The 27,169-nt window shown below is 31.1% G+C and overlaps 4 protein-coding genes across 4 annotated transcripts; 2 read left to right on the top strand and 2 right to left on the bottom strand.

The window, feature by feature from the left end:
- The first annotated feature begins 1,726 nt into the window (after nt 1-1,726).
- LOC119669989 (bifunctional lysine-specific demethylase and histidyl-hydroxylase NO66-like) lies at nt 1,727-4,591 on the top strand. Its single transcript, XM_038080063.1, has 3 exons — nt 1,727-2,477; nt 2,534-3,142; nt 3,205-4,591. The coding sequence occupies exons 1-3, from the start codon at nt 1,940-1,942 to the stop codon at nt 4,329-4,331; spliced, it is 2,274 nt and encodes a 757-aa protein (XP_037935991.1). The 5' UTR covers nt 1,727-1,939; the 3' UTR covers nt 4,332-4,591.
- A 2,533-nt stretch (nt 4,592-7,124) lies between these two features.
- On the bottom strand, nt 7,125-8,860 carry LOC119669990 (importin subunit alpha-like). The gene has a single exon (XM_038080064.1). It carries the CDS (start codon nt 8,717-8,719, stop codon nt 7,232-7,234), a length of 1,488 nt encoding a protein of 495 aa, XP_037935992.1. The 5' UTR covers nt 8,720-8,860; the 3' UTR covers nt 7,125-7,231.
- Nucleotides 8,861-9,264: 404 nt separating this feature from the next.
- LOC119669991 (39S ribosomal protein L33, mitochondrial) lies at nt 9,265-9,725 on the top strand. Its single transcript, XM_038080066.1, has 3 exons — nt 9,265-9,358; nt 9,430-9,533; nt 9,588-9,725. The coding sequence occupies exons 1-3, from the start codon at nt 9,318-9,320 to the stop codon at nt 9,635-9,637; spliced, it is 195 nt and encodes a 64-aa protein (XP_037935994.1). The 5' UTR covers nt 9,265-9,317; the 3' UTR covers nt 9,638-9,725.
- Nucleotides 9,726-23,005: 13,280 nt separating this feature from the next.
- Nucleotides 23,006-24,154, bottom strand: LOC119666670 (protein mono-ADP-ribosyltransferase Parp16-like). Its single transcript, XM_038075951.1, has one exon. It carries the CDS (start codon nt 24,152-24,154, stop codon nt 23,006-23,008), a length of 1,149 nt encoding a protein of 382 aa, XP_037931879.1.
- Nucleotides 24,155-27,169: the final 3,015 nt, after the last annotated feature.

The raw sequence follows: 27,169 nt of genomic DNA on the forward strand, positions 1-27,169 counted from the left end.
ATAAAATGAATTTTTGTTGTTGTAGTTCACTACTTTTCGAAAAACTTCTGCATATTTAATTATATATGTAATTGATTTAGAAAATGTGTATAAATGATTTAATATTTTATTTATAAATATTATTTTTTGTGTGTTATATTATTATGTGAAGTTTATAAAAATTTATAAAAGTTTTATGAGCTGCATAAATGAGCTCATCATAATGTGAACATTCACTCATTGATAAAAGTCAGCAAGTGCCAAATGAGACATTGAGAATTTACTATTAATCAAGTTGATTAACAAATAAAGTCAATGGGAACATATTATTATACTATTTTATATTTAAAATTTATATGTTGTTGTTGTTTAGTTAGTGCTATTGCGCACTTTTACTCTTTTGTGGTTGGGGGCCCATCACTGCCCCACACTAACCTGTAACTATACTAGAATTATTATCGTTTATTTATCTTTTAACTGATGACGAACCGTTGATCAGCATATCTTCCTATGCGTTCTGATGTGGACTTAAGGTTTGTTCACGTATCGACTTTTGTCAATAATTTTAGGGCTCTGAACTTGATATAGTACAGAGCCTCTCTGAACATTTTGATACCGTGCGAGGCTTCAGACAAGGTGATCCCTTATCATGTGACCTCTTCAATTTCGTCATGGAAGTGATCATGCGCAGGGCAGGTGTTCATCGTAATGGAACAATATTCTACAAATGTGTCCAGCTCCTTGCTTACGCCGACGACATTGACATCATTGGGCGTAGCAAGCGTGATGTTACAGCTGCTTTTGCTGCTATCGAAAAGGAATCTGCAAGAATGGGTTTAGCGATGAATGAGGGAAAAACGAAGTATATGTCGGCTACTGGTAGAAATGTGCGTCGCTCGGACACCGGGCTAGTGGCTGGCGACTATAATTTCGAATCTGTCAAGGATTTCATCTACCTTGGCGCCGCCGTAACGAATACAAATGATGTCAGTCTGGAGATCAGACGAAGAATCACCATTGCTAATAGGTGCTACTATGGGCTCAGTAGGCAATTGGGATGTAGAGCCCTCTCTCGACAAACGAAACTTACGCTCTATAGGTCGCTCATCCTCCCTGTGCTTCTGTACGGCGCAGAAGCATGGACGTTATCACAGAATGATGAAGCAGAACTGGGAGTGTTCGAGGGAAAAGTTCTTCGTAAGATCTTTGTTCCTCTACGAGTTGGCGACGACTACCGCATTAGAATGAACCACGAGCTGTACGAGCTTTATCACGACATTGATATAATTCAGCACATTAACATCCAGCGGCTTCGCTGGCTTGGTCATGTCGTGAGAATGGATGAAGACGCTCCGGTGAAAAAGGTGTTTGAAGCAGTAGTTGGCGGAAGAAGACGTAGAGGTAGACCGTGTCTCCGGTGGAGTGATCAAGTTGAGGGAGCACTAACTGGACTTGATATACGAGACTGGAGAAGGCGCGCACGCAGCAGGGGCGCCTGGAGAGACATGCTGCGTCAGGTCGAAACTCGGTAACGGGTTGTTATGGCCACATAAGTAAGTAAGTACTTGATATATTTTTTCACTGAGTCGCTCCCTAGATCTCTATGCATATCTGTTGTTTTAATATAACAAGAAATTTTAATTTATATATATATACATATATATAAATAGCTATCTTCTGTAATTTTCTAAATTATATCAATATGTCAATTTTTTTCTCATTTATGTTATTTTATTTAAATTCCCAATAGTTGATTTTAAAAATATATAATAAAACAAATTTTGTATAATTGCTGTTTTTTATTGTGACTTGCACGTTTTGTAAGAAGAAGCAAGTGTGAAGGCACGTGTAGTGAATTTGACATTTTTCTGCAATATAAAAACAAAACATTGAAATTAATATACACATTTTTTATAAGGAAATTAACAGTTAATAGAAACAGTAAATCCAAAAATTTAAAATGTCAGAAAGAATATCTGCATTTGCGGCTTATAAAGCAAATGGCGTAAGCAGAAAACCAAAAAGCGTTTCAATAAAAATCGGGAACTCAAGCGCAAGAAATGCTAAGCTGAAGAATATCAGTACCAACACAAAAATTAACAAAAAGATCACCAGTACGATCAAAATGCCTACTGTGGCTCCAACAAAACCTACGACAAATATTGCTAAAACCACCGCATCACAGATAACTACAAAAAAAATGCCAGTAAAAGCCCATACTAAAGAAGTCACAGTACAGAATGGAGCCAGTAAACCGGCAAACAAAAAAAATCCACAAAAGCCGAATAAATCGGCAACCTCTGTTCAAATTGATAATTCCAATATCAATCTATTAGTTGAGGAACTCTTCGATAGTAATAAAAAGTTAACCAAAGCGCAAGAGAAAAAAAAGGAGCAATTGGAAAAGTATTTATTGGATCAAATGCAGACCGGTGGATCCAATGGTACAAGTAGCACTTTGGAATCCGAGATATATGATGACGAAGATGAAACGAACAGTAAGTACTAAGTGAAGATCACAACACAGTTTTATTTATATTAAGATATTTTTAAGGTTACTCTAATTCAGAGAACGAAGTGAGTAGTAAAACGTCGTCAGAAGTGCTTACCAAAACATCCAGCTCAGAGCCAGCGGCTAAACCAAGTAAAAATGGCATAAAACGCAAACATGACACTGCGTCAGCTTCTACAAACAAGGAAGAAGCAATTATAGAAACTAGTGTAGAAGCTAAGAGATCCAAAACACAAAATGTTAAAAATGCTGAAACATTCAACCGGAAATCTACGTCTTCGTTAAAAGAAAGTAAATCAAAGCTACAACAAAAGCGTTCACTGGGTGGTACAGCTATTGCAAGTGATAAAGAAATAAAATGCACACCACATAACGTAGGTGCTGATATCAAATTGGAACCACTTTCACCACCGCATAGCATAATAAAAATGAATAGCATAAAAGAGGGTGAAAAGATGTTCCATTGGTTATTAAATCCAGTGGAAATCAGAGATTTCTTCACAAAATATTGGGAAAAAAATGCTTGCTTTATTAAACGCCAACATGCCAATTACTATTCTACGCTAATCTCTTTTGAGGCCATTGACAAAATGCTTCTTAAGAACTATATTGAGTTCACCAAGAATATTGATGTCACCAGCTATGAAAATGGTTAGTCATAACTGCAGTATATAAACTGTTTTGTTGTATATGAAACTATTTTTATTTTATAGGTGTACGTATGACGCACAATCCAGAAGGACGTGCAATGCCACCAGTTGTATGGGAGCATTATGGCAGAGGCTGCAGCATACGTTTGTTGAATCCACAAACATATTTGCAACCGATTTACACGCTAAATGCTTCAATGCAAGAGTACTTTCAGTGCATGGTTGGTGCTAATGTATATCTAACTCCACCCAATAGTCAAGGTTTTGCACCACATTACGACGATATAGAAGCATTTGTGCTGCAGGTGGAAGGACGTAAACGTTGGAAACTATATAAACCGCGTAGCACAAGTGAAATGTTGCCGCGTGTTTCATCGAAAAATTTTGAACAAGCGGAAATTGGTGAACCTATAATGGATGAAGTGTTGCATCCAGGAGATGTACTTTACTTTCCACGTGGTGTTATACATCAAGCATGCACTGAACCAGGTTACCATTCGCTGCATGTGACTATAAGTGTTTATCAAAAACATTGCTATGCTGATCTTATAGAACACATGATGCCCATGATCTTACAGCATGCTTTTACCAATAATCTTGATTTAAGACGTGGAGTACCAATGCATATGTGGCAACATGCTGGTCTAACGTTTAGCGAAAACGATACTAGAGAACGTGCAGATTTGTTGAAGAATGTCTCACAACTAATAACGAAATGCATGCGTGATTTTCCTCTTAATGAAATTCTCGATGCTTCTGTCGATCAAATGGCAAAGAAATATCAGCATGAAGCTTTACCACCAGAAATACACCCATCTGAATCAATACGCACTATATTCGGTTCACGTAATCGCACCAACGAGAAGGGTGAGTGTATTTGTGATGATTATGACATTGATTTAACAACCAATGTACGACCTCTACGTGCTAACATTATGCGTTTGGTTAATGAAGATGGAAAATTACGCGTCTACTATTACTTAAATAATTCCAAACAGTATTGTGAGTATGAGCCAAATTTTCTTGAAATCGGACCCAATGATGCGACCATCATTGAAGTGCTCATCAAATCGTATCCAGAATATGTGGGTGTTGGTCAGCTGCCTTCTGATGATGAGCAGCATAAAATTGAAGTAATAACTGGTTTATTTGAGTTAGGTCTAGTGATGCTAGAGAAACCCATTAAATAAGTAAAGGCTTTTTAATTGAAAATTTATTCTTTTTGATGTTATAAAACCAATGTCTTATTTTCAAATTATTAAGTCTGCTAGTTTAAGAAAATTTTTTAACAACTAAACAAAATATTAATTGCATTATCTAGAAATATGATGTCTAAAAAAGGAGACTACTATGTAAAACATATAATTTTTGTTAAATGCTAAATTATGTTGTATATTCCTATAAAAACTAAATTGATTGTTATTTTAATATATGTCACATTGTAGACAAATTGACTATAATTAATAATTTGTTACTTTTTTAAATATCCATATCCATATATAGCCCGTGTCGATTATGTAGTGAGCAATGGACGATGCTTGCTCGTCAAAAGTGACGCATGGCTTCGGAATGTAGACCCGGCCGTTCTTGGAAGCACTACTAGTAGTTGTAGGTCTCAGTAGTCTGATGAAGCTTTTACATTTCACACACTCGGTTACTACTTAAGGGTTTGAATAATGCTTATAGTCTTCTATGATAATTACTATTTCAATTCTTTGTAGATTAGATACTAATTGTTACGATTGTCTTCCTCTCAGAGTACACAGAATATTATATCCACAAGCTAAGCCTTTATAGAATGTCTCTTAGAAATCTGCTCTAAGAGCTTTGTAATAGTAAATGATATATATTATGTGATACAATCATAAAATAGTTCTAGTTCCAAGTACGACGGTGTCACTCTTCAACCACGATAACTAAGTGCCGTTAACTATCTTCAAAGAAATTTAATAAACAGATCCCTGCGAGCTACTACAACAACAAGAACATAAAATAGATCTGTGCTGAAGATAATTAAATTGACGTTTCACACTGTGGGCCACTACTTAAGGGTTTTAATAGTGGTTCTACTCTTTTACGATAATTAAAATTTGAAATCTTTGTAGCTTGGATTTCAAGTGCTACGATTTTAAGAGTTTTGTAGTAGTAATGTAAAGATCGTATACACAATCATGTATTAGATCAGTGTAGCAGTTCATTGAATTCCGAATACCGATGGGTTTGGTACTCTGTGATTTATTTTTATTTTATTTTTTATCTTTTGTTCTCACAAACCCGTTTTATAATTTGTTCAATATTATTTTTGATACTGATAAAGAGAGAGAGAGAGAGAGAGAGAGAAAGAGAGTATTTATATTTATATTCACTTGGAATTGAAGCCTTAGGTTATATTTGCGATCATATATTAGATCCGTATAGGAGAGTTCATTGACTTTCTAATACGGATGGGTTTGCTACTCTGTGATTTATTTTCAGTTTGGGATCTTTGATCTTCTCACAATCTTGTTTTATAATTTAATTAGGTCTGTAACATATAGAATCTTAAACTTATTGTACAGCTTCTTTTTTTTTTTAAGATCATGATTTGTAACTTAAAAAACGGTTTAGTTCTTACTCTGTGAAGACATTAGTTATACCTTCTGCTCAAAAAGTATCCGGATTTTGTTGTTTGTTAACTACTCTTTAAATAATAAACCTTTTTCAAAAATTTTTCTTTTGTTATGTTGGTACACCCTTTCTTGAGCGCCATCTGTCAATTAGTTTGTATTCAGTAGCTGTTATTGTGAGACTACCTCAAGTGCATTTAGCGATTTTTATTATGGAAAATTCTTGTTATACGCGATTTTCCGACCAAACACGGCACCACTGTCATCGCTTTAGGCACCATATTCGCCAGCTCTGGATCCGTGCGACTTTTTCCTGTTCCCGAAACTCAAATTACCCCTTCGTGGTAAGCGTTTTGAGTCAATTGAATCGGTAAAAGAGAATTCGCCGAAGGAACTAAAAGCCATACCTGCACGGGCCTATGAAAAGTGTATGGAAGATTGGGTTAAGCGTTGCCATACGTGTATCGCTGCAGAAGAAGCATCTTTTAAAGGAGATAAAATAAATTTGGGATAAAGTTTAAATTTGTATGTTTTATTTACAAAATCCGATTACTTTCTGAGCAGAAGGTATCTTCAATATTTTTTTTTGCTGTTCTCTTGTGTTCAGATTTATTAATGTTTTACTGTACTTATAATCTACATTTCCATACAGATAAGTTCTTATGAAATTTCTTTTCTTATTTCATTTCTTCTCTTTTTTTTATCATGTGGTATCGTTTTTCTCTCTCCCTGAGATGTAAAATCGAGAGGTTCTATTTTATTTATAGTCAAAATTTCTTTTCAAAGAATATCTTACAGGTTTTTTTGTGCTTTTATTATGGGAAGCAATCAGTTGGGAATTCTTGAGGTTTTATTTTATTCTACTTACAATCTAAATTTTCATTAAAAAAGCTTCTTATGGAAGTTATTTTAGTTCTATTATATGGAACCGGATTACTTTCTTCCTGGGATGTAAAATCTAATGATTCTATCGTGTTTACAATCTGAATTTATTTTCAAAGAAGATCTTACAGGATTTTATATTGTTATAGGTTAGGTTATATTGTTTTCACAATTTAAATTTCTTTTTAAAGAAGATTTAATAGAATTTGCTGCTGCGATTATGTGACCCTTTTTTCTTTTCCTCTGAGATGTGAAATCCAGAAGTTCTATTGTATTTACGATGTAAATTTTAATTCAGCGAAGATCGCATAAGATTTTATCTTTGCTTCTATTCTGTACACGGTTTGCTCCTCCCTTGGGATGCGAATTATAACGGTTCGACTGTATTTACAAAATACTCTAATTTAATATATTGGAATATGCATCCTTTTAGGAACAAATTTGCAGTTTCGAAAGTGAAAAAATTATTCTCTTTTTACATTCATTTATTTTGAGTGAAAGTATTTTAACAGATTTAACAACCTTTCAGAAATTATAATTTATTTGTAGTTCTAAAATTATAATTACATTATTTAAAAAATTGTATCCGACCTCCTATATCATTAGTCATTACTGCAATCATCTCTATCATTACAAAAATAAGTGTCTATGAAATCATTGGCCTTTTTATAGATACACTCATTTTCATGTTGCTGTAAAGCCTCTATCTTATCCAAGCCATTGATTTCCTCCAAAGTAATACACAGTCTTTTCAAATCATCGACGCTCTCATATAGTTTAAATATTTTTCCTAGTGCGCAGAGAACGATTAATATAGTATCTGCATCTTGTGCCTTTAGTAAATCAGTAAACGGTTTCAACAATTGATATTCATTCAACATATACATTATTTGCTCCGGGGAACCCATTGCTATAGTATTACTCACAGCTAATGCAGCCTCAATTTTGCAATCGAAATCATTTTGCTCCAGTATATGACGTATGTAGGTAAACAAATCAGCATTTAAAACCGCTTGAATTTGATTTTGATTACCGGCAGTTAAATTGCTAACAATCCAGGCCGCATCTTTCACAACCAACTTATTCTCATGTTGTAATAATCCAACCAACTTTGGCAAAATCTCGGCTTTAATTACTTCATCGGTCTGAGCATCTGTGCCAGTAACTATGTTGCCAATAGTACGTAGTGCAGGTATAGTAATGGTATTCTCTTCACAGTCTAATATGTCAATAAGACGCGGCACGACACCTGCATCAATCACGGCTTGAATTTTAAGTTTATCATTGGTGGTTATGAAAGATAATGCAAAACAAACATTACTTAAAACCTGCTTATCACTGATATATAGCAACTGTGACAACAATGGTAGCAATTGTCTTATATTCTCGAATGGTGGAGAAGTATTTATATTACAACATAAATTGGATATCAACCATACTATTATCCGTAAGAGAGATATGGGTATTTCATTTACTAACAATGGCAGTAAACTGTCTATAATGTCATGATTGATAACTATATTTCGAGTTACCGCGCTATTACTAGCAATAACAGCTAAAGTCCAAGCAGCTAGTTCAACATGAATAGGTACTTTTGATTTCAAAAGATTAATTAAATGTGGTACTGCATTATATTGTATAACAGACATTATTTGTTCAGTAGTACCAGATATAATATTGGCTAGTACCCAAGCTGCCTCAAATTGCAACATCGGTTGGGAATTATCTTGCAACATTTTAACGCACACCGGCACAACAGAATTACTTATCATAATCGCATTTGCTTGATTTTGTTCACAATCAAGTATGTTACGAACCTCCTGAAAGCCAATTAACTGTTGTTTCTTATCATCGCTATGCAATGCATGGAGCATTTCCTCAACAGTCATTCGAATTGCTGAAGACTCTTCATTATCTTCCTTAACAGGTAACGCTTCATTTTCATTAATATTACGGCGCTCATTTATTTGATGCTCCTTCTTGGATTTGCGTAACTCAATAGTGACCTGATGACGACGATTACGAAATTCTTGAAAATTAAGAGTATTGCTCTTGTAAGAAGTTTCATGGTTTGATACTGATTTACTCATTTTGTTGTAAGTTTTAAGTAAATAATATTATATATCAATTTATTTAACACAAATTTATTCCGCTTTTCTATACACACAATTTTTGCAAACAGTTGTAGCGCACTCTAGTGTCAGCTTGATCTATCAACAACATAAGCTATATCACCTGGGTTAAAATTTATACCCATGTCAAAAAAAACAGGCCTTTTTTTTAATACTGACTCCACTGTTAGAATAAATTTGAAGATATAAACTTTGTAACATTGAAAATTAATTACATCGTATAGTAACTAATTAATTTTCCAAAAATAATTATATTAATTCTATTATATTAATCACATTCAATATTTTTATTAAATTAACGTTCAATTTATGCTTATATTTAATATAACCTATAATTCTTGATTTATATATTGCGCGTATTAGTCTTAACATCAAACACTTTTAAAGTCATTACACTAGACATATAACTACAGTTTTAAGACTACTGCTTTATAAACACATGTGCTGTCAAAAACAGCTGATTTGCTTATTGAACATATCTTTACAGTTGTTGTGCATTGCGGTGGAAGCATTATACAATTTATAAAAATATTAAATAAATATAAAAGAAATTAAAATGCGTTTAACAAATATGCTATTGAAAAAAGTGAAAAGCAAGTAAGTATTAATAAAAATATATATAAACAATATATAAATATTATATTGAATATTTTGGTATTCTTGTCCAGGCGCGTAATGGTTCTTATGGAAAGCGTTGTCAGTAATCATCAGTTTACCGCAATGCGTGATCGTTTAGCAGATAAACTTGAATTAATACGTTTTGATCCATATAGTGAGTTAATATTATTATGCTATTGAATATTAAATTAAATATATTTTATTTCAGTACAACAAGAGTCATTGTATCGCGAGCGCAGAAGGATACGCAGTGCATAAACATGTGAACACATACATAATTAATTAATTTACATTCGTTTTAAAATTTAAAAAAGATTCAACAATAAACATATGATTTCGAAATATACGAATAAAAAGTGTGTTGTAATTATGCAGTAGTGCTTTAAGTAAATAAGAAGTTTAAGTTTACCATTCCTTTAAACGAGGAAGAGTAATACTTATGATCTTTTTTAAATCCACGGTTTAAAGAATGGCTAGGTCTACGTCCCGGTGCCACTCGTCGCCAGCGACGGCCAAGTGCAGTTCGACACCTCCCAATCATCCTTTTTAAAAGGATTGAAAAGTCGTCAGCTCTACGTTCCGGAGCTACTCGTACCATCAAGTGCTATTCAATAGAGACTACAACACAAAAGGTATCTCTGCGGGCCACAACAACTGCATCTCATTTATTATAGTGGATATATGCTGACAATTTCGAAGTTCCATTTTTTTATAAATTAAGAACCAGTATTACAACTAAAAGTCACAACTAAAGTCTTAATACTAATTTAAGTCATGCTTAAGCAATCAACTTTACTGATTTACTGATAATTTATACTTAAGTCAGTTTGGAGATTTAAGTACCGGGTATGAAAGCGCCACTTCAGTGGTGATACCTTTAGTATTAAAACAGTTACAATTAAAGTTAAGAAAATTAATTACGTTACTATTATAATCGAAATATAGCTGTACATATATTCACAAAGAGTTGAATTTGCTTTGGAATTATCTGATAAGTATGTAATTACTTACAAAGCAATATGCCGTCTTCAAAGCAGTTCATTGCCTAAACAATATCAGCTTGTGTCAGAATTAGCAGAGTTTTTATTTTAAAACTAATTATATAGTCATAACTGCATACAACTATAGGCGGTTGTTGTTGTAAATAAACGGTAAAATGCTTGCCTGACTTTGACTGGAGAACTGAACTGCAATTAAACGTCTTTGGAGATTGTGTTTCCAGTCGGTCTTGGAACCACCATGTACAGTTCAAGAGTTCACAGCTCTTGTTGTAAAACTGGGGGTAAGCTGGGAGTCAGAACTTCTGTAATAGTTCTTAAGTTATTGAGTTATAATAACAACAACAACAAGAACATAATTGGTAGGTATAAACATACTCTTTTCATTGGTCCAGATCCTTTCTGTGAAGTGACAAATAGCTTCAGAAATAACTTAATTTGTGAACGGGAGAAACGAAATCTACTTTGACACTGGAGCGCCCAAACAGGCATGCGGCAGTCAAGGAGATTTATTGATCCTGAACACATCAAAGTTGACACTATTCTAAATTTTATGATATTAAACTCTACACTGAACTACTTACAGGACAATATAGACTTAATTATCACGAAGAATATAGGTGTGGTGGAATGTGATTGCTGTCGACTTTGTCATGAGAAGAAGGAAACATCAATACGTGTTATATGCGAATGCTCAGCGGTGGCAAGACGTAGATTTGACTACATTGGAAGAGAGACCTTCGCAATATTACGAGAATTACGAGATTACAGTAATTACGAGATTTATAAATAATCTAGAATTGTTCCAGTTGAGTATTTAGACGCACATATCTTTTAGGTCGCTTTGCATTAATAGTCTAATATATACAGTTAACAACCTTTATTGCGTAGTTTGGAATGTAAAATGACAAAACTCAAAGAATTAGAAGGGGATTCTGAAATTAAGATATTTATATGGTGTAGCAGTCACATAAATGACTCATATCCTTCAAATCTGCAATTGGTGTGCACGTTGAGTTGGCCGTGTTTTTGTAATTACTTATAATTATAATTATATATAGTAATTACTTATATTTGAATCTAAAGATATTAATAGACCTGATGTTTATTCTAACTAAGTTCGCTTCTATTGTATTTACCTATGAATTTCGTTGTTTTATACTTAAGTTTGCTGTTTTTGTGTTTCATCTAAATTCTAAATAACGTGACCGAGTCATTTTATAATATTTATAATAATATTATAATATAATAATATTATAATTTTTTATAATATTATCTTTTATCTCCAGGGGTTTATACACGTTTCAAAGTATTTTTCATATTGAGAATAGACGAAGGCAGATATTAATGTCTTGCGAACTATAGTCGTCGACAAAGATAGATAAAACTGTCTTCCGGACGATAGTAGTCCACAAAGATAGATGAAACTATCTTATGGACCCTGTAGTCAATAAGCAATAAGATGCAAGGAAGGCCTCAGAAGAGATGACTCGAATATTGTAAGCAAATAGCAACAAAACAGTGTCGCATGGTGCGATAACGTTAAGCAAGCATTAACTTATTTGGTGCTATAACGCCTACCGTGCAGATTGAAAAATCTATTATAGATGCATGATAATAATTTTTGGTTTACTTGCAGTCTTATATCATGAGTGTTAATATCTTATGTTAGAAACGGGTGTGTTATCGTTATATATACTTTAAATTTGGTTTCTATTTTTAGGAGTTTCGACTTAAAATGTGTTGAGTGTGCGCAAGTTAATATGAGGAGATGTATTACATGTACTAAAAAACCCATGACACCGATATACTTTATATTAAAATAATAAATTTTACATTACATTGAATATTTAATTTAATTAGTTTCCATTCACTTTGTTTAATTTTTTGAGCTTCAAAATTAAAATTTTTAACATTTTTATAGTTACTAATTTGACATAAATCCAATTTCCTAGGATTATTTATTTACAGTTTATACTAAGCCATAGAAAATTCTTAATGACATTGCGGAAAGGCAATGAAACGTACCTTGTTTTGCTGTGAAGCTCATGGGAAATACATTGGAGAAATATTTCCGCTTATTCATCGATCGAAACCTTTCAAATGCGTCTTCCTTTATTGATTCTTTTTCAAAGAAGAACAAAATTAAAATTAAATTAAAATTGGTATTTCTTGAAATATTCAAGAGAATTCTATAATACATAGTTTACAACTAAAATGTATATTTGAAGTCAGTTAAAACCGAAATTAAGAAGATTTGTATGTTTTCCGATGTATTTTGAACCACTTAACTAGAAAATCAAATTGAAAAATTGTTTATGATTGAGATAACCTTGTATCTCGAGTAAAAAACATTCTATTCGAATATGAAATTAGAGTAAATCAAATTACCAAAGTGAAATAATTATTATTTTTATTTTTCAATTAAAGGCAATTTCAAAGAAAAATCGCTTCTAGTTTTAAGATATTGCTGAAGGCATACATAAGGGCTTTTCTGGTTCATACTCATCTGAAACATTCCGGACTATTTTATACTAAATACAATATTAATGGTTTTTCAGTTTTATGTTTGTATATGAATTTTGAATTAGTATTCTCAAACTCCCGTTAAAATGAGTTTGCGACTAGATGTGTGGATATGGTTGTTACATCTTCGTGTAGTATTAGAATTCTGCAGGGTTTCTGAATTTTTGCTAAAGTTTCTATATTTGTTTTTATCACCAATATACTGAGCCTTTCCTGAATCTTATGTGGTAAACAGACCATAGTTTTATATAACTATAGTCTCTAGTTTGAATTACGAAATCATTCCAAAATATTTTATCTATAGCTTTGACCAAGTCGGGCTCGTATTTCGAATATTGTCTTTAGTATCGTTTGTTTCAGACATTTATATCTTTCGCGATTGTCATTTCAAGTCAATTCCAAGCGTGGGTGTGACTTCTTAAAAAATGAGACCATATTAGTACCTCAATTTTTATTAAGCTGACTTTTCGAAAGAGATCATCAAAAGGGATTACAGGTGTTTTTGGTTAACTTATGGGTGTTAAGACTTTACCATCTACTTTTTTATCATTATTTTTATTGCATACATACATATTTGACGGGAATGTGAATATAAACATAAAGTGTAGAAAGGAAAATTTGTTTGAGCTTTATTAATGGTAGGGCTGAAAGGTTTTTGTCTCATAGCTTGAACAAAATTAATAGGTAGGGGGTGTCAACGTAAAGAATATCAGAGGGAAATGATCGAATGGGGTAAAGTGTTTTCTAGCTAGAGAAACTAAATAATCGTCTAAGAGAGTTAGTTAAGGTAAGGTATCTAGATGGTGCGTGCTAGTAGAACTGAGCTTATAGTTGATGCAATCACGCAATACTTTTGTTTTAGACCAGTTAATTTCAGATCAGTTTGGATATACATATGTATAGAAAATTATTTATAACAATATATCGCCAAATTTTGAGTGCACATGTATATATTTCTATATGTATATATATTCAATCTATAAATTCAATATATAATATATTAATATTATTCCATATTCCATTAGGAGCTTAAGAAATCCACAAAAGTTTCCCTACAGTTTCTATTTTGTGTTTTTTTATCTTAATTTGTTAAACGATTTAGTGATGTGCTGTTTTCCTCCTGGTCATTTTAGGTCTGCCACTGTGTCATGTTCTTTAGAGTTTGCAGGTAACCACGGTATGGTGATGTCATCATAGGGTTTACGTTATGTATGCCCTATATACCCATATTTTCGCTTTCGTATATCATCGTTTATATTTACTTGACTTGTGACCCTCTATAACTCTTCGTTTGTTGTCGTTGGGTTATCCGAACGGTGTTTGCGAAATCTGACGTTTGTAGCTTGCTTTTAGTTTCAGCAGTCACGAGCCAGGTCTCAGAGTTCTAATATATAAATCAATTTTAAAATATTGAGCACTCTTTGACTAATAAATTTTTTTAGGTTAATCGTTCTTTGACACATTTCATCTCGGTAAATATTCCATACTTAATTTGTAGTTAGTTTAAAATAAAAAAATTTAGTTGGATTACTTGCTCTTAATAATTTTTTCATTTACGTATTGTGTCATTACTTAAGTTAAATTATTAAAATGAGCTGTGGAAATTTTTTCATAGCGGCAACCCTTAAAGAAACACGTTGAAAACTGTCAGATTTGGAACGCTAAACATCAAAAGCTGCAACCACAACTCCATTTACTCGTGCCATGCTCACACCTAAGGGTGCTAATGTGTCAGAGTATCAGAATGTAAACACTAACCTACCCCATTCAAAATTGCTTTGAATGAAACTTCGTTAAGTTTACTCACGCAAAAGCTTTTGCAAAAGATTTCGCTCCTTTTTTGTTTTCCAAGGCAGATTCGTTTTTGCAATTTTATCAATTAAATCTTCCCCTGAGCTTTTGGCCTGCTGTTTTGTTGTTTTGATGTTACCACTTCATTAACACTTCTTCAGTCTGTTGAATGGTGAGTTTTCCATATGGCTTTCTCTTCAATATTTTGATTTATGCTTCAAAATAATTAGTTTTCTTTGAACTAAACTCATAAATTTCCTTAATAATAATATATATCAGCAGATAGAAAACTCTCTCTATAGTTTTATTTTCTAATAAAAATCATTTAATCATTTACGTTTATAGTGGAAAATGAAGTAAGTAAGAAAGGCATGCCCGTTGTAAAAAGCGACTAAAATCCATTAGGTACCACCATGTATACTTTTGAACTCCGCCGTAGCCAGCCCCAAACCCGACTGAAAAAGGAGGAGGGAACGTGGCCAGCTAATCTGAATAGCTTTTTGAACATCATAGAGTCTCAGAATGTAGGTGAGGATAAACAATTCTTCTAGAACTCACTACGAGTTCTAGAAGACGAGTTCACCATAGTTTTTGAACCCATCACTCATTGACTAATGTTTACATATACTCGCAAAAAACATGAGTGAGAACCACAGCGGAACTATAACTCTGCGGGGCAACAAGTTTTCGGCTAATCCCCCTACCACGACAGCAGCGCATTGGATGTGAAGACGTCAAACTCACGTTTGAGATCCAGACGATTGAAACCGAAATATCAAATTCAAATCTAGGAGGCCCTATAAACTTCTTAGAAGAGAAGGACAGCAGTAAGTAAGTAAGTAAATGAATACTTTTGAAGAATGACTGAAGATGAACTCTGGTGCTACGGGATCAAGGTGCCTACGCACAAGTTCCTACACACTGTGAAGAATTCATGCTTCTTTACATAGATTTTTTAGATGCCTACAACTCAGAACCTTCCGTTACTAATAACTCTATGATTTCCTTTAAATAGTAAATCTCTAGGATCACAGTAATAGCCTAACCTTAAACTGTTCAAAGAATTTTTACCATGATTGTTTTTTAGCAATAATTCTTTTTGAAACAGTTTTAGGTTAGGTTATTACTCTGATCTTAGAAGTCCACTGCGGTTTGTTTATTTATTGAGTTGGTGTATAAATTTGAAAGCGTTAAATCTTCAAGAAGAGGTCTTGCGGCTCACGTCTTAGAGGTTCTAGCTCCCTAGTACTATATTTAATGTACTTTTTGTATATGTTGGACAATATCAACGTAGATGTTAAACACTTTAAATGATGGATACACTTGATATACATTGTATTTTTATATTAAAATTCGATCACAACTGTCTCTTTAAGAGACTTTTTTTCGATTATTGTCACGTGAAATTCACAAATTGATGTATTTTTTTTGGATCTTGATCGTTTTTTGTCGTACATTCTAACAGCTGTTGACATAATACATATTCAACTCCTGGACCTATGTTCAATCATATGTAACAATTTATTCCAATATGTGAGATCATAGCTGTTATGATTTTAAGTGATTATTATCTTCTCGAAAGTTTTAGTAAAAATAGGATAATGGCTACTGTTATCAGAACTTAATTTTGTGGGGTCTTGCGGCGATGACAAATTATAACAAACAGTTATCTTACAGATTTAAACTATTTCAATTAACAATTTTAGATCTATTAATTGTAACTAGTAATATATAGGACAAATATACGCTACTATTGAAACAATATGGGTGTTTGTGTGGATTTGTGTGGATTTGTAGACTATCATATCTATTTAATGACTAATTCTTTTAAACTGAGAAGATAGGAGGGCTTTACAATAAAATATTATCAAAGTCGTTTGCAAAGAAGGTTGAAAAAACTATTGTTTACATTTTTACATGCCTGGTAGCTGTGTGATATATAATTGATTTTGGAATTTTAGAATTTCATTAATTTTAGGCCTGATTCTACTGCATTCAGCCATTGATTCCATGTTCTTGTTTTCCATCCATGATCCATTTAAGCAATTTTTTACATTGTGCTTTGACAAAAAAGATAATTGTGTCATTGTTAGACAGCTATTTTAGATTTTGGAGTTTTAGAAGTTTATTAATTTTACTTACTTGCGGTCTTAAGCTTTGTTAATTCTTATTCTACAACCTTAGACTAGTGGATAGAGGTTTGAATATTCCCAAGTAGGATATGCCAAGAGTAAAAGGCGATTACTCCATAAAAACCGGTTGCCTCCATAAAGAAGTGAGGGTGTGGTTAAATTGTAAACTCATATTCTGCAGCTTTAGACTACGGGGTAGGGCTTTAAATATTTCCAAGTAAGATATGCCTAGTGTTAAAACCGATTACTCCATAAAGAAGTGAGATGATGGGTGTGCTTGAATTGTGAATTCATATTCTGCAACCTTAAACTACGGGGTAGAGGTTTGAATATTCCCTAGTAACATATGGCTGTTTTAATAAGCGATTTCTCCATAAAGCCGGTTGGCTCCATAAAGAAGTTGATTGGTAGGTGTGTTTAATACTTAAATTTACATAATATAACACAAGAGTAGAGTTGTATTTTTTAGCTGGGTGCCAAAGACCAACATCTTACTAGAAATAAACTCTGATAATATGAAATCCAAATGCCAGTACCAACGTTTAGTTTGGACACTTAGTCAGTCCCTTAAACAAAGTGTACTGGTTCTTGTGATGCATTTATGGACGCATTAATGTTCTTTAAGAATACTCTATCCGTCACTGAGTAAAACAATTAGGACTTATATCACCCCGCAGCCATAGAAGTTAATGCATTTGCATTTTATATAAATTAAATGTGATATCTCTTGTTAGGGGTTTCGATTTGTTTACTTTTTCAATTGAATTATATATGTATAAGAAATGTTCTCTTAAAATAAAAGTATCTTAAAATGTTTTTAGAATTTGTTAACTGTGTATAATCTTTGTAATTTAAATCCTTTTATTAGAAGCTTAAGAAGTTTTTCCAAAGAAATAGATTAGTTTGTTGCATTTATCGGACTGTGCTTGTAATCTATCAAAATTAAATAAAAAAAGGTTTTAATTTTTTTTTTATTTTTAATATTATTGAATTTTTAAATACTTTTAGTAAATGTTACCTATTTTGCTAGAGTGGATTTGTGTTTTTTTTTTATTTAACATTTTAAAATTGCTTTCTTAATCCTATATTTTTTACTTACAATAGAATTGTTAACGCGTGTTTTTTACGGTGGTTCCGTTTCCGCTAGGTAAGCACTTAAAAAAACCTTTGGATCTTAAAATTTTCTTATAGTTAAGAAGAATAATTTAACGCTCATTTAAAATACAAAGAAAAATCTTTAACAGACTTTGTTGTTGTTGTTGTTGTTGTTGAATTTCCACTCGCCCTATAACTTTTTGTAATTAATTATAAAGCTGTTTAGGTTGAGCATCGGCTTCAGGTACATTAAGGATACTTCAATCTACACAAAAAAACAAAAAAAAACAGAAAAAAATGGATGAATGTATAAGAAAGTCATAAACTACAACAACGATAATAATAACAACAACAAAAAATTTACTGCTTTGGTTTTAAGCTGCAATTAGTGTTTTCCAAAAACAACAGAAAAATAAATACAATAAAAAAAAAACTTAAGTTCATAAATTAAATTAGGAAGCAACAAAAGACAACCTCAATCAATGGCAGCAACACACGAAAAAAATTTTTATGAAAATCAAGTAAGAAAATTAAAAGAACACGGACGGGCACCCTTAGTGGCCCTGAAGCTTTCACTAAGGTCAATGTGAACGTATGTACTACTCGTACATAGAGCAACAACAACAACAACAACAATTACAGCAATCCAAAAAAAAAAATAAAAACAAAAAAACTCTTAAGTTGCATTGTTTTCGCGACTTAGTACGCCTTAACGTCAATTGTTGTCAATTTGTTGTTGTTGTTTTTGTTGTTGGTTTTGTTGTTACTTATAACATTTTTATTGTATTTTTATACCTTCAACGTCACGTTTTCCGCTTTCAATACTAATACTTTTTCTTGTTTTTTGTACTAACAAGGAAGCCGCAAAAAACTTCACCACACATAAAAGACCATTTGCAACAGCACAGCAGCTAAACGCAAAGTAACCAAACGAACGCAATACAACATAAAGTGCTGAGTAAAGTGAGTGTGTGTGGTGAGTAAAGCTTTTTTACACGTGAGCTTTCCACCCTCCTGTATGAGCATTAATTGCATGTGGCTTGGTTTTAGCGACGAGACCTAACGAAAGTTTAGTTTTTCAACGTCGGTCGTATGTAGTGCATGCCAAGAAATTGTTAAGTGAAAATTGTACGGTTTATTGAGAAGAAAAATTATCCGTGAAACATTTTTAAAGTCGCCGGATGTTTAAATATGTGCATTAATATAAACAAAATATAATTTAGTTTCTAAATTGTTTATAATTCTAATTGTAAAAAAATAATAAAACAATTTTTGTGTAATTTATAGGTAAATGAAATTGATTTGTAGTCTTTTGTATTAGTGTTGTGGTTGTTTTGTTTTTTTGTTGTTTTTTGATATTTTACTCTAAGACTCCGTCTTTCTTGCAATATCATTTTTGCTTATTTTATTTCTTACTTCATCTCTGGTTTGCTTTTATTTTATTTTATTTCATTTATTTTCTATTTTTACTGTTTTTTTTTTGTTTTGTTCAATCCAAGAGAAGCAGTAAAATGTGTGCTTTTTTGCATTACTTGCATGCCGAGCAACTTTGTAAGGATATTTGCATATTTTTAGGCGCGTGAGTCTACTGTGTGCGGGGCATTAAATGAAGCATATGTGTTAGTACTGTTGTTGTTGTTGCTGTTGTGTTCACTTATTGAGCTGTTTGAAAACAACAACAAGAAAAAAAAAATAAACAAAATATTTCGTAAATATGCCAAATATTTTGAATTTTCCTCAATTCCTCTAACAGAAATATATATAAATTTAAAAATATTGTCTTAGTTTTGTTTATAGGAATGTCAATATTTCTATAATAAAATTCACACAAAAAAATCCCTTAAATTTAGTTTTTAATTTTTTGTTTTTATTGGTATATTTTATATTTAAGTGTGGGTTGTAATAAAATTTTAAAATTTTACTACAATTTTATTAATTTTATTTAAAATTTATTTGTTGATAATTTACACTATTAATAGAGAAACAATACAGTTGATATTTGTATATATAAAGTAAAGCAGATTTATAAATAAGGTATGTTATAATTTATATGAAGATATGTATATCAGTAATTAAATCCAATTGAAATTGTAACTTTTATTTATTCATATTTTGTTAATATTATTATTATTGTTAGGGAATGTGACACTGCGACCGTCGGGTTTGTTGTGTCCCATTCTGGGTTTAGAGTAGGTTTCTAAGCCCTGTTGCTTCAATAAAAAGTAGTATAGAACCTACTTTACAAAATTTTATTGCCTCTTCCGTAAGAATATACATTCCCACGAGCCTGTACCCGTATTTTGTTAATAAACAACAATAAAAATTAATTATGTTGAGGCTAGTTGAGTTAGTGCACTTGAGCACTTTGACTCTTTACTAACTGCTAACTTCATAACCCCTCTCTACGTCTTGACTGGATTATGGTTTATCACTTCATAAGACTAAACAATAACTGATCACAGTTATCTGCATACCTATCCGAGGAGCCTGTTAACATTCTGAGATTCGATAACGCGGTGTTGATAAGCCTGTCAGTTTTCGTAAATAGTTTCAGTGCTCTACCCTTTATATATTTTTTTATTGGATAAATTTTGAGGTCCCTGTGGATGTCATTCGTCCTACAGTACTATGGCATCTTCAAAAGTGTTTTCAGAGCCAGGCTTTCTGCAATATCTAGCTGGCGAATAGTAGTTTTTGTGGTCTTGCTGAACGCTTTTATAGATGAAATTGAATGTTGTTATAAAATTTAAGCTCAGAAAAAGTTAAAATGCAATTATATAATGTTTAATTTTAAAATAATATTCTAAAAGTAAACATTATGTTAGGTATGGCTTAAATAAATAAACTCTGCTTTAAACATAAAATGTTGTTTTGATATTTGTAAATAAAAGTTCCATTATAGATACTGATTTATACACCTAACGTCTTTAAAATGCCCTTTGTCGTGTTTTAAGTTGCTCGAGTTAGTGACTTTAAGCGCTTACATTATCTTATGAGTGGTTGCAGTTATAAATCACAAGCTATATCGCATTTTTATATATACTTATGTAGTTAGTTTTTATTTATAACATAATCACTTGTAGTCATGCATATCTACCAAAGACAATAAAGATGCTGTTTAGTTTAAGTCTACTTCGTACTGGATATATTTAAGGTGTTTAAAGCTTTTCTTAAGTCTTTATAGATTTTGATTTTCGTCTAAATACTTAGTGCTGAATTCAAATGAGCATCTTTTGCATCTATAGCTAGAACGCATTACTATATATTGCTTAACACTTTCGATTCTTAAGTCGTTATCGATTCCTTTATTTGGTATACACTATGAAGATTTTAGAAATGATCTCAATATAGTACATAGGTAGGTCTTTAATAGTGAAACTCGTCTATTTACTAAATGTAACGCAACAAAAGAAAATATTTGGTCTTAATACTTATTTTTACAATAAATTTTTGTTTGCAATTTCCAATATTCCATTCCATAGAGGTCTTAATATGCGAAATTTCAAGTTGCACACTATCTATTTCTAATCATCCAATCAATAATCAAGACCAAATATTTTACTTTATTCTCTTAATCTAATTAGGAATTGTTAATCGTAAGTTTTTCAGGTAAACTTATTATTAAATTTTTAAATTACTAAAAATTTTAATGTTCTATGGCAGGAATTAATTGTCTTCTGAACAATGAGTAACAGTGAGAAAATAATCAAACCAAACATTTAATTGTTAATCAAAATAATGTTTGAGATTACATAGCTTTCTTGAATACTATCAAATACCCATTATCAGTATTTAAGGGGTAATTAAATTTTTTTTGTCTTTAAGATCTCAAATTGAACTGTCTTAACATGGATCATTTATTTTTGGCAATATTTGGTATATGTATAATGCATATATGATAATATTCAAAATCCTTGTGTGAACCATTTACATATAGGTAATGCATATATGACAATATCCAAAATCCTTGTGTGACCAGTCAAAAACCCCCGTAAGTTCAGTCAAAATATCACTCAAACTATATTCGATATATATATTATATTGACCCTTAATCGTTTAATTGTTCTGCATGCTATTAATACTTTAAAATATGAATACAAAAGTGTCGAGCATAGGTTCTAATAATTTTATATAGAATGAATGTTAAAGGTGGTCAATATTCAAAAAAATTTTAAATCGAATTTTCTCCAAAACCACTCGATCGATCTATAGGATATTTATATCAAGGAAAAGTCTTTACAATAAATATATAAAAAGTGGAATTTAGGCTATAACCTACGTTCTTATCTAGAATTAATTTTTTTGGTTGACACTATATAAATAATTCTTAAAATCGATTTTTTTAAATTTGGAACGACGAATTCATTCTAAAAGTCTCATTAGCTGAATAAAAGATGAAAAATTTTATTATCAGAGTTCCTATAAACAGTGGCTTCAAAACGAGACGGTCGTTTGACTTACAAATAAATTTATATATAATTGTCGATGATGTTGTTAACAATCCAGTTGAATCCCCGATTTCGATAGATATGTTTGGGGTTCCATCACACAAATTGACACTTCAATTTAGAGCGCCATTAATCCACGTAAACTGGGACTATATTATGGGACTTTAATACTTGTCAAAAAATGTAAATTGAAGAAACAATTTACAAAGGCAAGAAGTAAGGGATGTTGTTCTAAGAATACGTATTCTCACCACCTATCTATATTATAAACCAACTTAAATGATGTCTTCATCATTATATTATGTTATATTAAATTGAATATTTGAATAAGAGTCAGTCTTATAAATTTTCAGATAAAATCATTTACTATTTACTATTTAGTCTATGTAATATATGTTTAAGGATCACCCAGTCATATAGCCTATATGCAATTTGTTTACTTTACAATGTACCTAGCAAGACAGTTGTAAAGTTAGTAGAATAAAAAAATTAACATTTTTTTGTTTAAAACAAAGTTTTACTCTGCAAACAATTTTACAATACATTATACAGTTGCATGATGTATATATAATGTATCAGCAAAATATATATGCAAAGTAAAACTTATTTTAATTTATTATTATTTTTTTTTTGTACTTATTCTAAGTCATAACAATTTAAAAAAAAATTACTAAATACATCAGAGCATTTATTAATTGCTCTTTCCATATTAGAATCGAAAATACCCTTAAATCCCAAACAATTTTTCTTGTAAGCATACATGCCGATTGCCAACATCACTCCAGACATCCCCAAAACCAAATACTTTTGTTCACAATTGGTAGACGTCTGTGGAATTGGTTTAAATTCGACTTGAGTACTAATGGATGGAACAATCTTTAAGTTATTGCTCATAGACATGTCAGTAGTAGATGAGAGTGATTCTGGTGTTTCGGCGAAGAACATGAGATAACGTGGACGAACGATATCACCTAGCAGAATGGACACACCTAAGCAATTAGAAATTCTTACATGGCGAAAATATTCACTACGACAGATGTACTGACACAAAGCAACACATTTCAAATCAGTACCCAGACTTGAACCTTCCCAACTAGATTGAATACTACTTTCCTGCAAGCTCATTAAGATATTCTTAGTAAGATGAAGAGATGCATTAGGGTTGCGTTTCATTTCTTCTTGGTCCAAAAAACCGTTATATAGGACTGAATAATATTTATCGAGTGAAATGCCACATAAGCCAATTTCTCTTCCATACTTTAAACCTTGAGCATCAAATGTTTTTTCTTCCTCGGAATCATGCTTATAATATATTTCAAACATATCTGTGGGTATTACCGTACCCTCAAAGTTTTGAATTAGACTGAAAACTTTATCATCCTCATCTGCAGTCATGCTTCGAATAGTCGGTATTTTTTTCTCACACAACAAATAATGCAACAAATGAATGATGCGTGGATTGCAACCGGAAAATTTGGAGTCTTTTATTTTTTGAAGCAAAACATTCAATTTTGGAGTTGCATTAATAGTTTCGAGTAGCCCATGGAAATCACATTTGCTATCACTCTTGATAAACATTGGTGGAATCAGGTCTCGCAGTTGTTCGCGATCAATGCTTCCGACCGCAGAAACGAACAATGTGAACTTAACATCACAACCTTTAATATCATGCTCTAGGGTTTCCTGCACTTCAGTTATAGTTTTAAAATATTTAACATTGTCCACATTTGACGCATATGTGCCAATTGCCCTATTTTGTAGATTGTCTCCAGAGGAAATCGACATGTCACAGCTTTTGAGTTTAACAAACAAGTATTAATAAATAAATATGTAACAATCTTCACCATAAGATTTTGAGAGAAGTCAGTTTACTAATCGTAAACAACAGTTCAATACTGTAATAATTCAAAACTAAAACCAAGTTCTATAACAATTTTTTACTTCCCAAAAAAATTTGAGTAAATGACATTTATTTCAATGTTTTAATCATTTTTCAGATTAATCATTTTGACAGATAATATGTAATAAGGTTGCTCTAATGAATTATAAATTCAACTTTAGCTCTAAGACTTTTAATACTCTCTGACCGCTTGATAATCACACCTTATCTACAAAGGTACAGATAAATATTATATAATATAAAATATTTTATAATATGATATAATAAATAATAAGGGAGGCCAAGGTTAATACTGGACTGCAGTGCCAAATAAGAAGAAGAAATAATATAGATTATGTTTTCAAAACCTCTCTATTAAATGCAATAGTTTCTATTAAGTAAAATAATCACTATCGCCATATTGACGTTAAAATCAAAATGTACGAGGTTTCTGGTCAAAAGGGATGAAAGCCTCAAAAAATATAATTTCAAGAACACTGACGATGTGTATTTGACAATACTCAAAACAGTTAAACTGAATAAATTAAAAATAAATAAAAATTTTTGTTGTTGCAATTTAATACAGTTCGAAACCGCTCCATTAAAGAAATTTTTTTATCAATATCATATTTAATAAATATCAATATTAAATTTAATAAAATTTATTTTAATTCACTACAGAAGACGCCATTTTGATAATAATGTTTATCGATCCCAACTAAGCATCTTTCATCAAGAATAAACCTATAGGCCATATCTTGACTAGTCCCTCAGATATTACATTTATATTAAGTTTACAATTTTTATTCAAATTAGAAAGCATTATCTTATTATTCATGAAACTCTTTTGTTTAAATAAATATATTTATTTTTATTAACAAAAAAAAAATGCAATGAAATAAAATATAAAATATGTTTAAATTAAATTTGCTACGTTTCTAATTGATTTTTTATATTCTATAAAATTTTTAATATTTCGCAATAAGAATATTTCATTAGTAATAGATTGCCTTTTTCTCAATAAAAATTATTTCAAAAGACATTATTTTCATTAAAATATTAAATCATTAAATTTTTATTATTATATTTTTATTACTTTTAATTGATTTTGTCTATAATTTTTTTTCAATTTTAATTTTTGTCATTTCGATTCTAAGTAAGACTAATTTGGTAATGTTTGGACATTAATTATATTCAATATAAAAAACAATAGTAACGCAATAGTGCTTAAATAGTGAATTATGATTTAATTGGTAATTATAATTACTTGATTTTAATAAATAACAGAGAGTTATTGTATATTTTTAAATTTTAATTAAGTTTTAAGTGTTAACAAATTTTAAAGTAAATAATTTTTATTTTAAAATATTATTCAATACTTTTAAAACCTGGAATTTTCATTTAGAAATTTTTTTATTTATTAAAAACAATCCTTTTTTTATGTATATTATAAAGAAATATAAACCAATTCTTTATCAAATTTATTTAAAATAATTTTATTTAAAGAAGTTATATATATATATATATATATATTATTGAATTACTTACATTATATACTAGAGTTGCTCGAAAACTTTTGCTCCCAATATAGAAAAGGTCGTTTTTAATGTTTTTGTTGTTGGTATTTTTACTACATAATCTATGTCTGCTCAATATAATTTTTCTCAACAATCCCTCAACTGTTTTAACTCCTTTAAATTGTGCATTGTGTTATTGTGTTCCATGATTTATGGTGGATATAATTTGTTTATTTGATTAGAATTTTTGCCACCTAATCCAGTTACTTGGATCTAGATCTCTAATCTAATCTCGAACCGCAATCAATTCGAAACGCAATCAACATAACTGAATTAAACGTTGCTTAAATTTCTTCCACATAACCATTTACGGAGGATATAACCTCTCTATTTGTTTAGAATTTTTGTTATCCAATCCGAGGCTAAAATTTGATAACCACAAAATAGCAACTTGGATTCAGATCTCATAAATAACCTGGACACTCAATTAAGTCTAAACTTAATAAGTAAAGATAAAGGATGAAGACTGCCGAAATTTTAGCCGATATACAGTTTCACTAAAATACAATTTTTGTCTTTTTTAATGGAAACTGCTTGAATATTTGAATATTTGGAGTAATATTGCTAAGAAATCTCTAATTATAATGCATCTTTATACAAAATTATAAATCAATAATATGTCCTAAGCATACCAAATTAGAGTTGATCTAACTCTACCAGCTGACAGGACTTCCCTGTTAAAGTTAAAGAAATCATTCATATCTAATTAATTAAAAATCAAAAAATATTTTATATAACTTAAATCTTATTCAAGATATATTGTCCTGTAATTAATAAGAAATTTAATTGCTTTAGTAGGAGCATAATAATGCTACTTTGTGGTACTTTTTATTACTGATTTCTATATAATTTCGACGTGGTTGATATTCATTAGATTAATTTTCATTAGATTGATTTTCATTAATGTAATTAGTATATCAAGACATTTGAATTGCACCAAATATTTGTGTTGATTTTATCATATATACTGGAATATATTCTATAGTATAAAATAAGGATAAGATAAGGAGAATTGTGATTTAACTGAAATGGTATATACTTTTGAGTGCATCAAACACATGCGTGGATAATAAATTTGTATTTTTTTATTGTTATTTTGATTAATTGGGTCCATATTTGCGAACTTAAATCATGCGAAATTTTCCAGACGGAGTCAGGCTTTTAGGCACATAGCCTAAAACCATTTAAAACGTTTTACAAAAGTTTTCGTCAGTGGCGGCGCTTTTTGACCATCAAAAATGGGTCTTATTAACTAAGCTGAGACGACCATATTAGTGATCTGCAATTTCTTCTTTTAATTTCTGCATGTGATGTCATAAAGTCTAAGTAAATTTCGTCTAATTT

The sequence above is a fragment of the Teleopsis dalmanni genome, chromosome 1 (genome assembly GCF_002237135.1).
Source record: "Teleopsis dalmanni isolate 2A chromosome 1, ASM223713v2, whole genome shotgun sequence".
NCBI lineage: Eukaryota > Metazoa > Arthropoda > Insecta > Diptera > Diopsidae > Teleopsis > Teleopsis dalmanni.

Excerpts from the sequence above, each read along its gene's own strand:
- LOC119669990 (XM_038080064.1), bottom strand. The coding sequence starts at position 8,719 with ATGAGTAAATCAGTATCAAACCATGAAACTTCTTACAAGAGCAATACT.
- LOC119669991 (XM_038080066.1), top strand. The coding sequence starts at position 9,318 with ATGCGTTTAACAAATATGCTATTGAAAAAAGTGAAAAGCAA. Across the intron at positions 9,359-9,429 it reads TTGAAAAAAGTGAAAAGCAA|GCGCGTAATGGTTCTTATGG; the intron begins GTAAGTATTAAT and ends ATTCTTGTCCAG. Across the intron at positions 9,534-9,587 it reads AATACGTTTTGATCCATATA|TACAACAAGAGTCATTGTAT; the intron begins GTGAGTTAATAT and ends ATTTTATTTCAG.
- LOC119666670 (XM_038075951.1), bottom strand. The coding sequence starts at position 24,154 with ATGTCGATTTCCTCTGGAGACAATCTACAAAATAGGGCAATTGGCACA.
- LOC119669989 (XM_038080063.1), top strand. The coding sequence starts at position 1,940 with ATGTCAGAAAGAATATCTGCATTTGCGGCTTATAAAGCAAATGGCGTA. Across the intron at positions 2,478-2,533 it reads TGACGAAGATGAAACGAACA|GTTACTCTAATTCAGAGAAC; the intron begins GTAAGTACTAAG and ends GATATTTTTAAG. Across the intron at positions 3,143-3,204 it reads TGTCACCAGCTATGAAAATG|GTGTACGTATGACGCACAAT; the intron begins GTTAGTCATAAC and ends TTTATTTTATAG.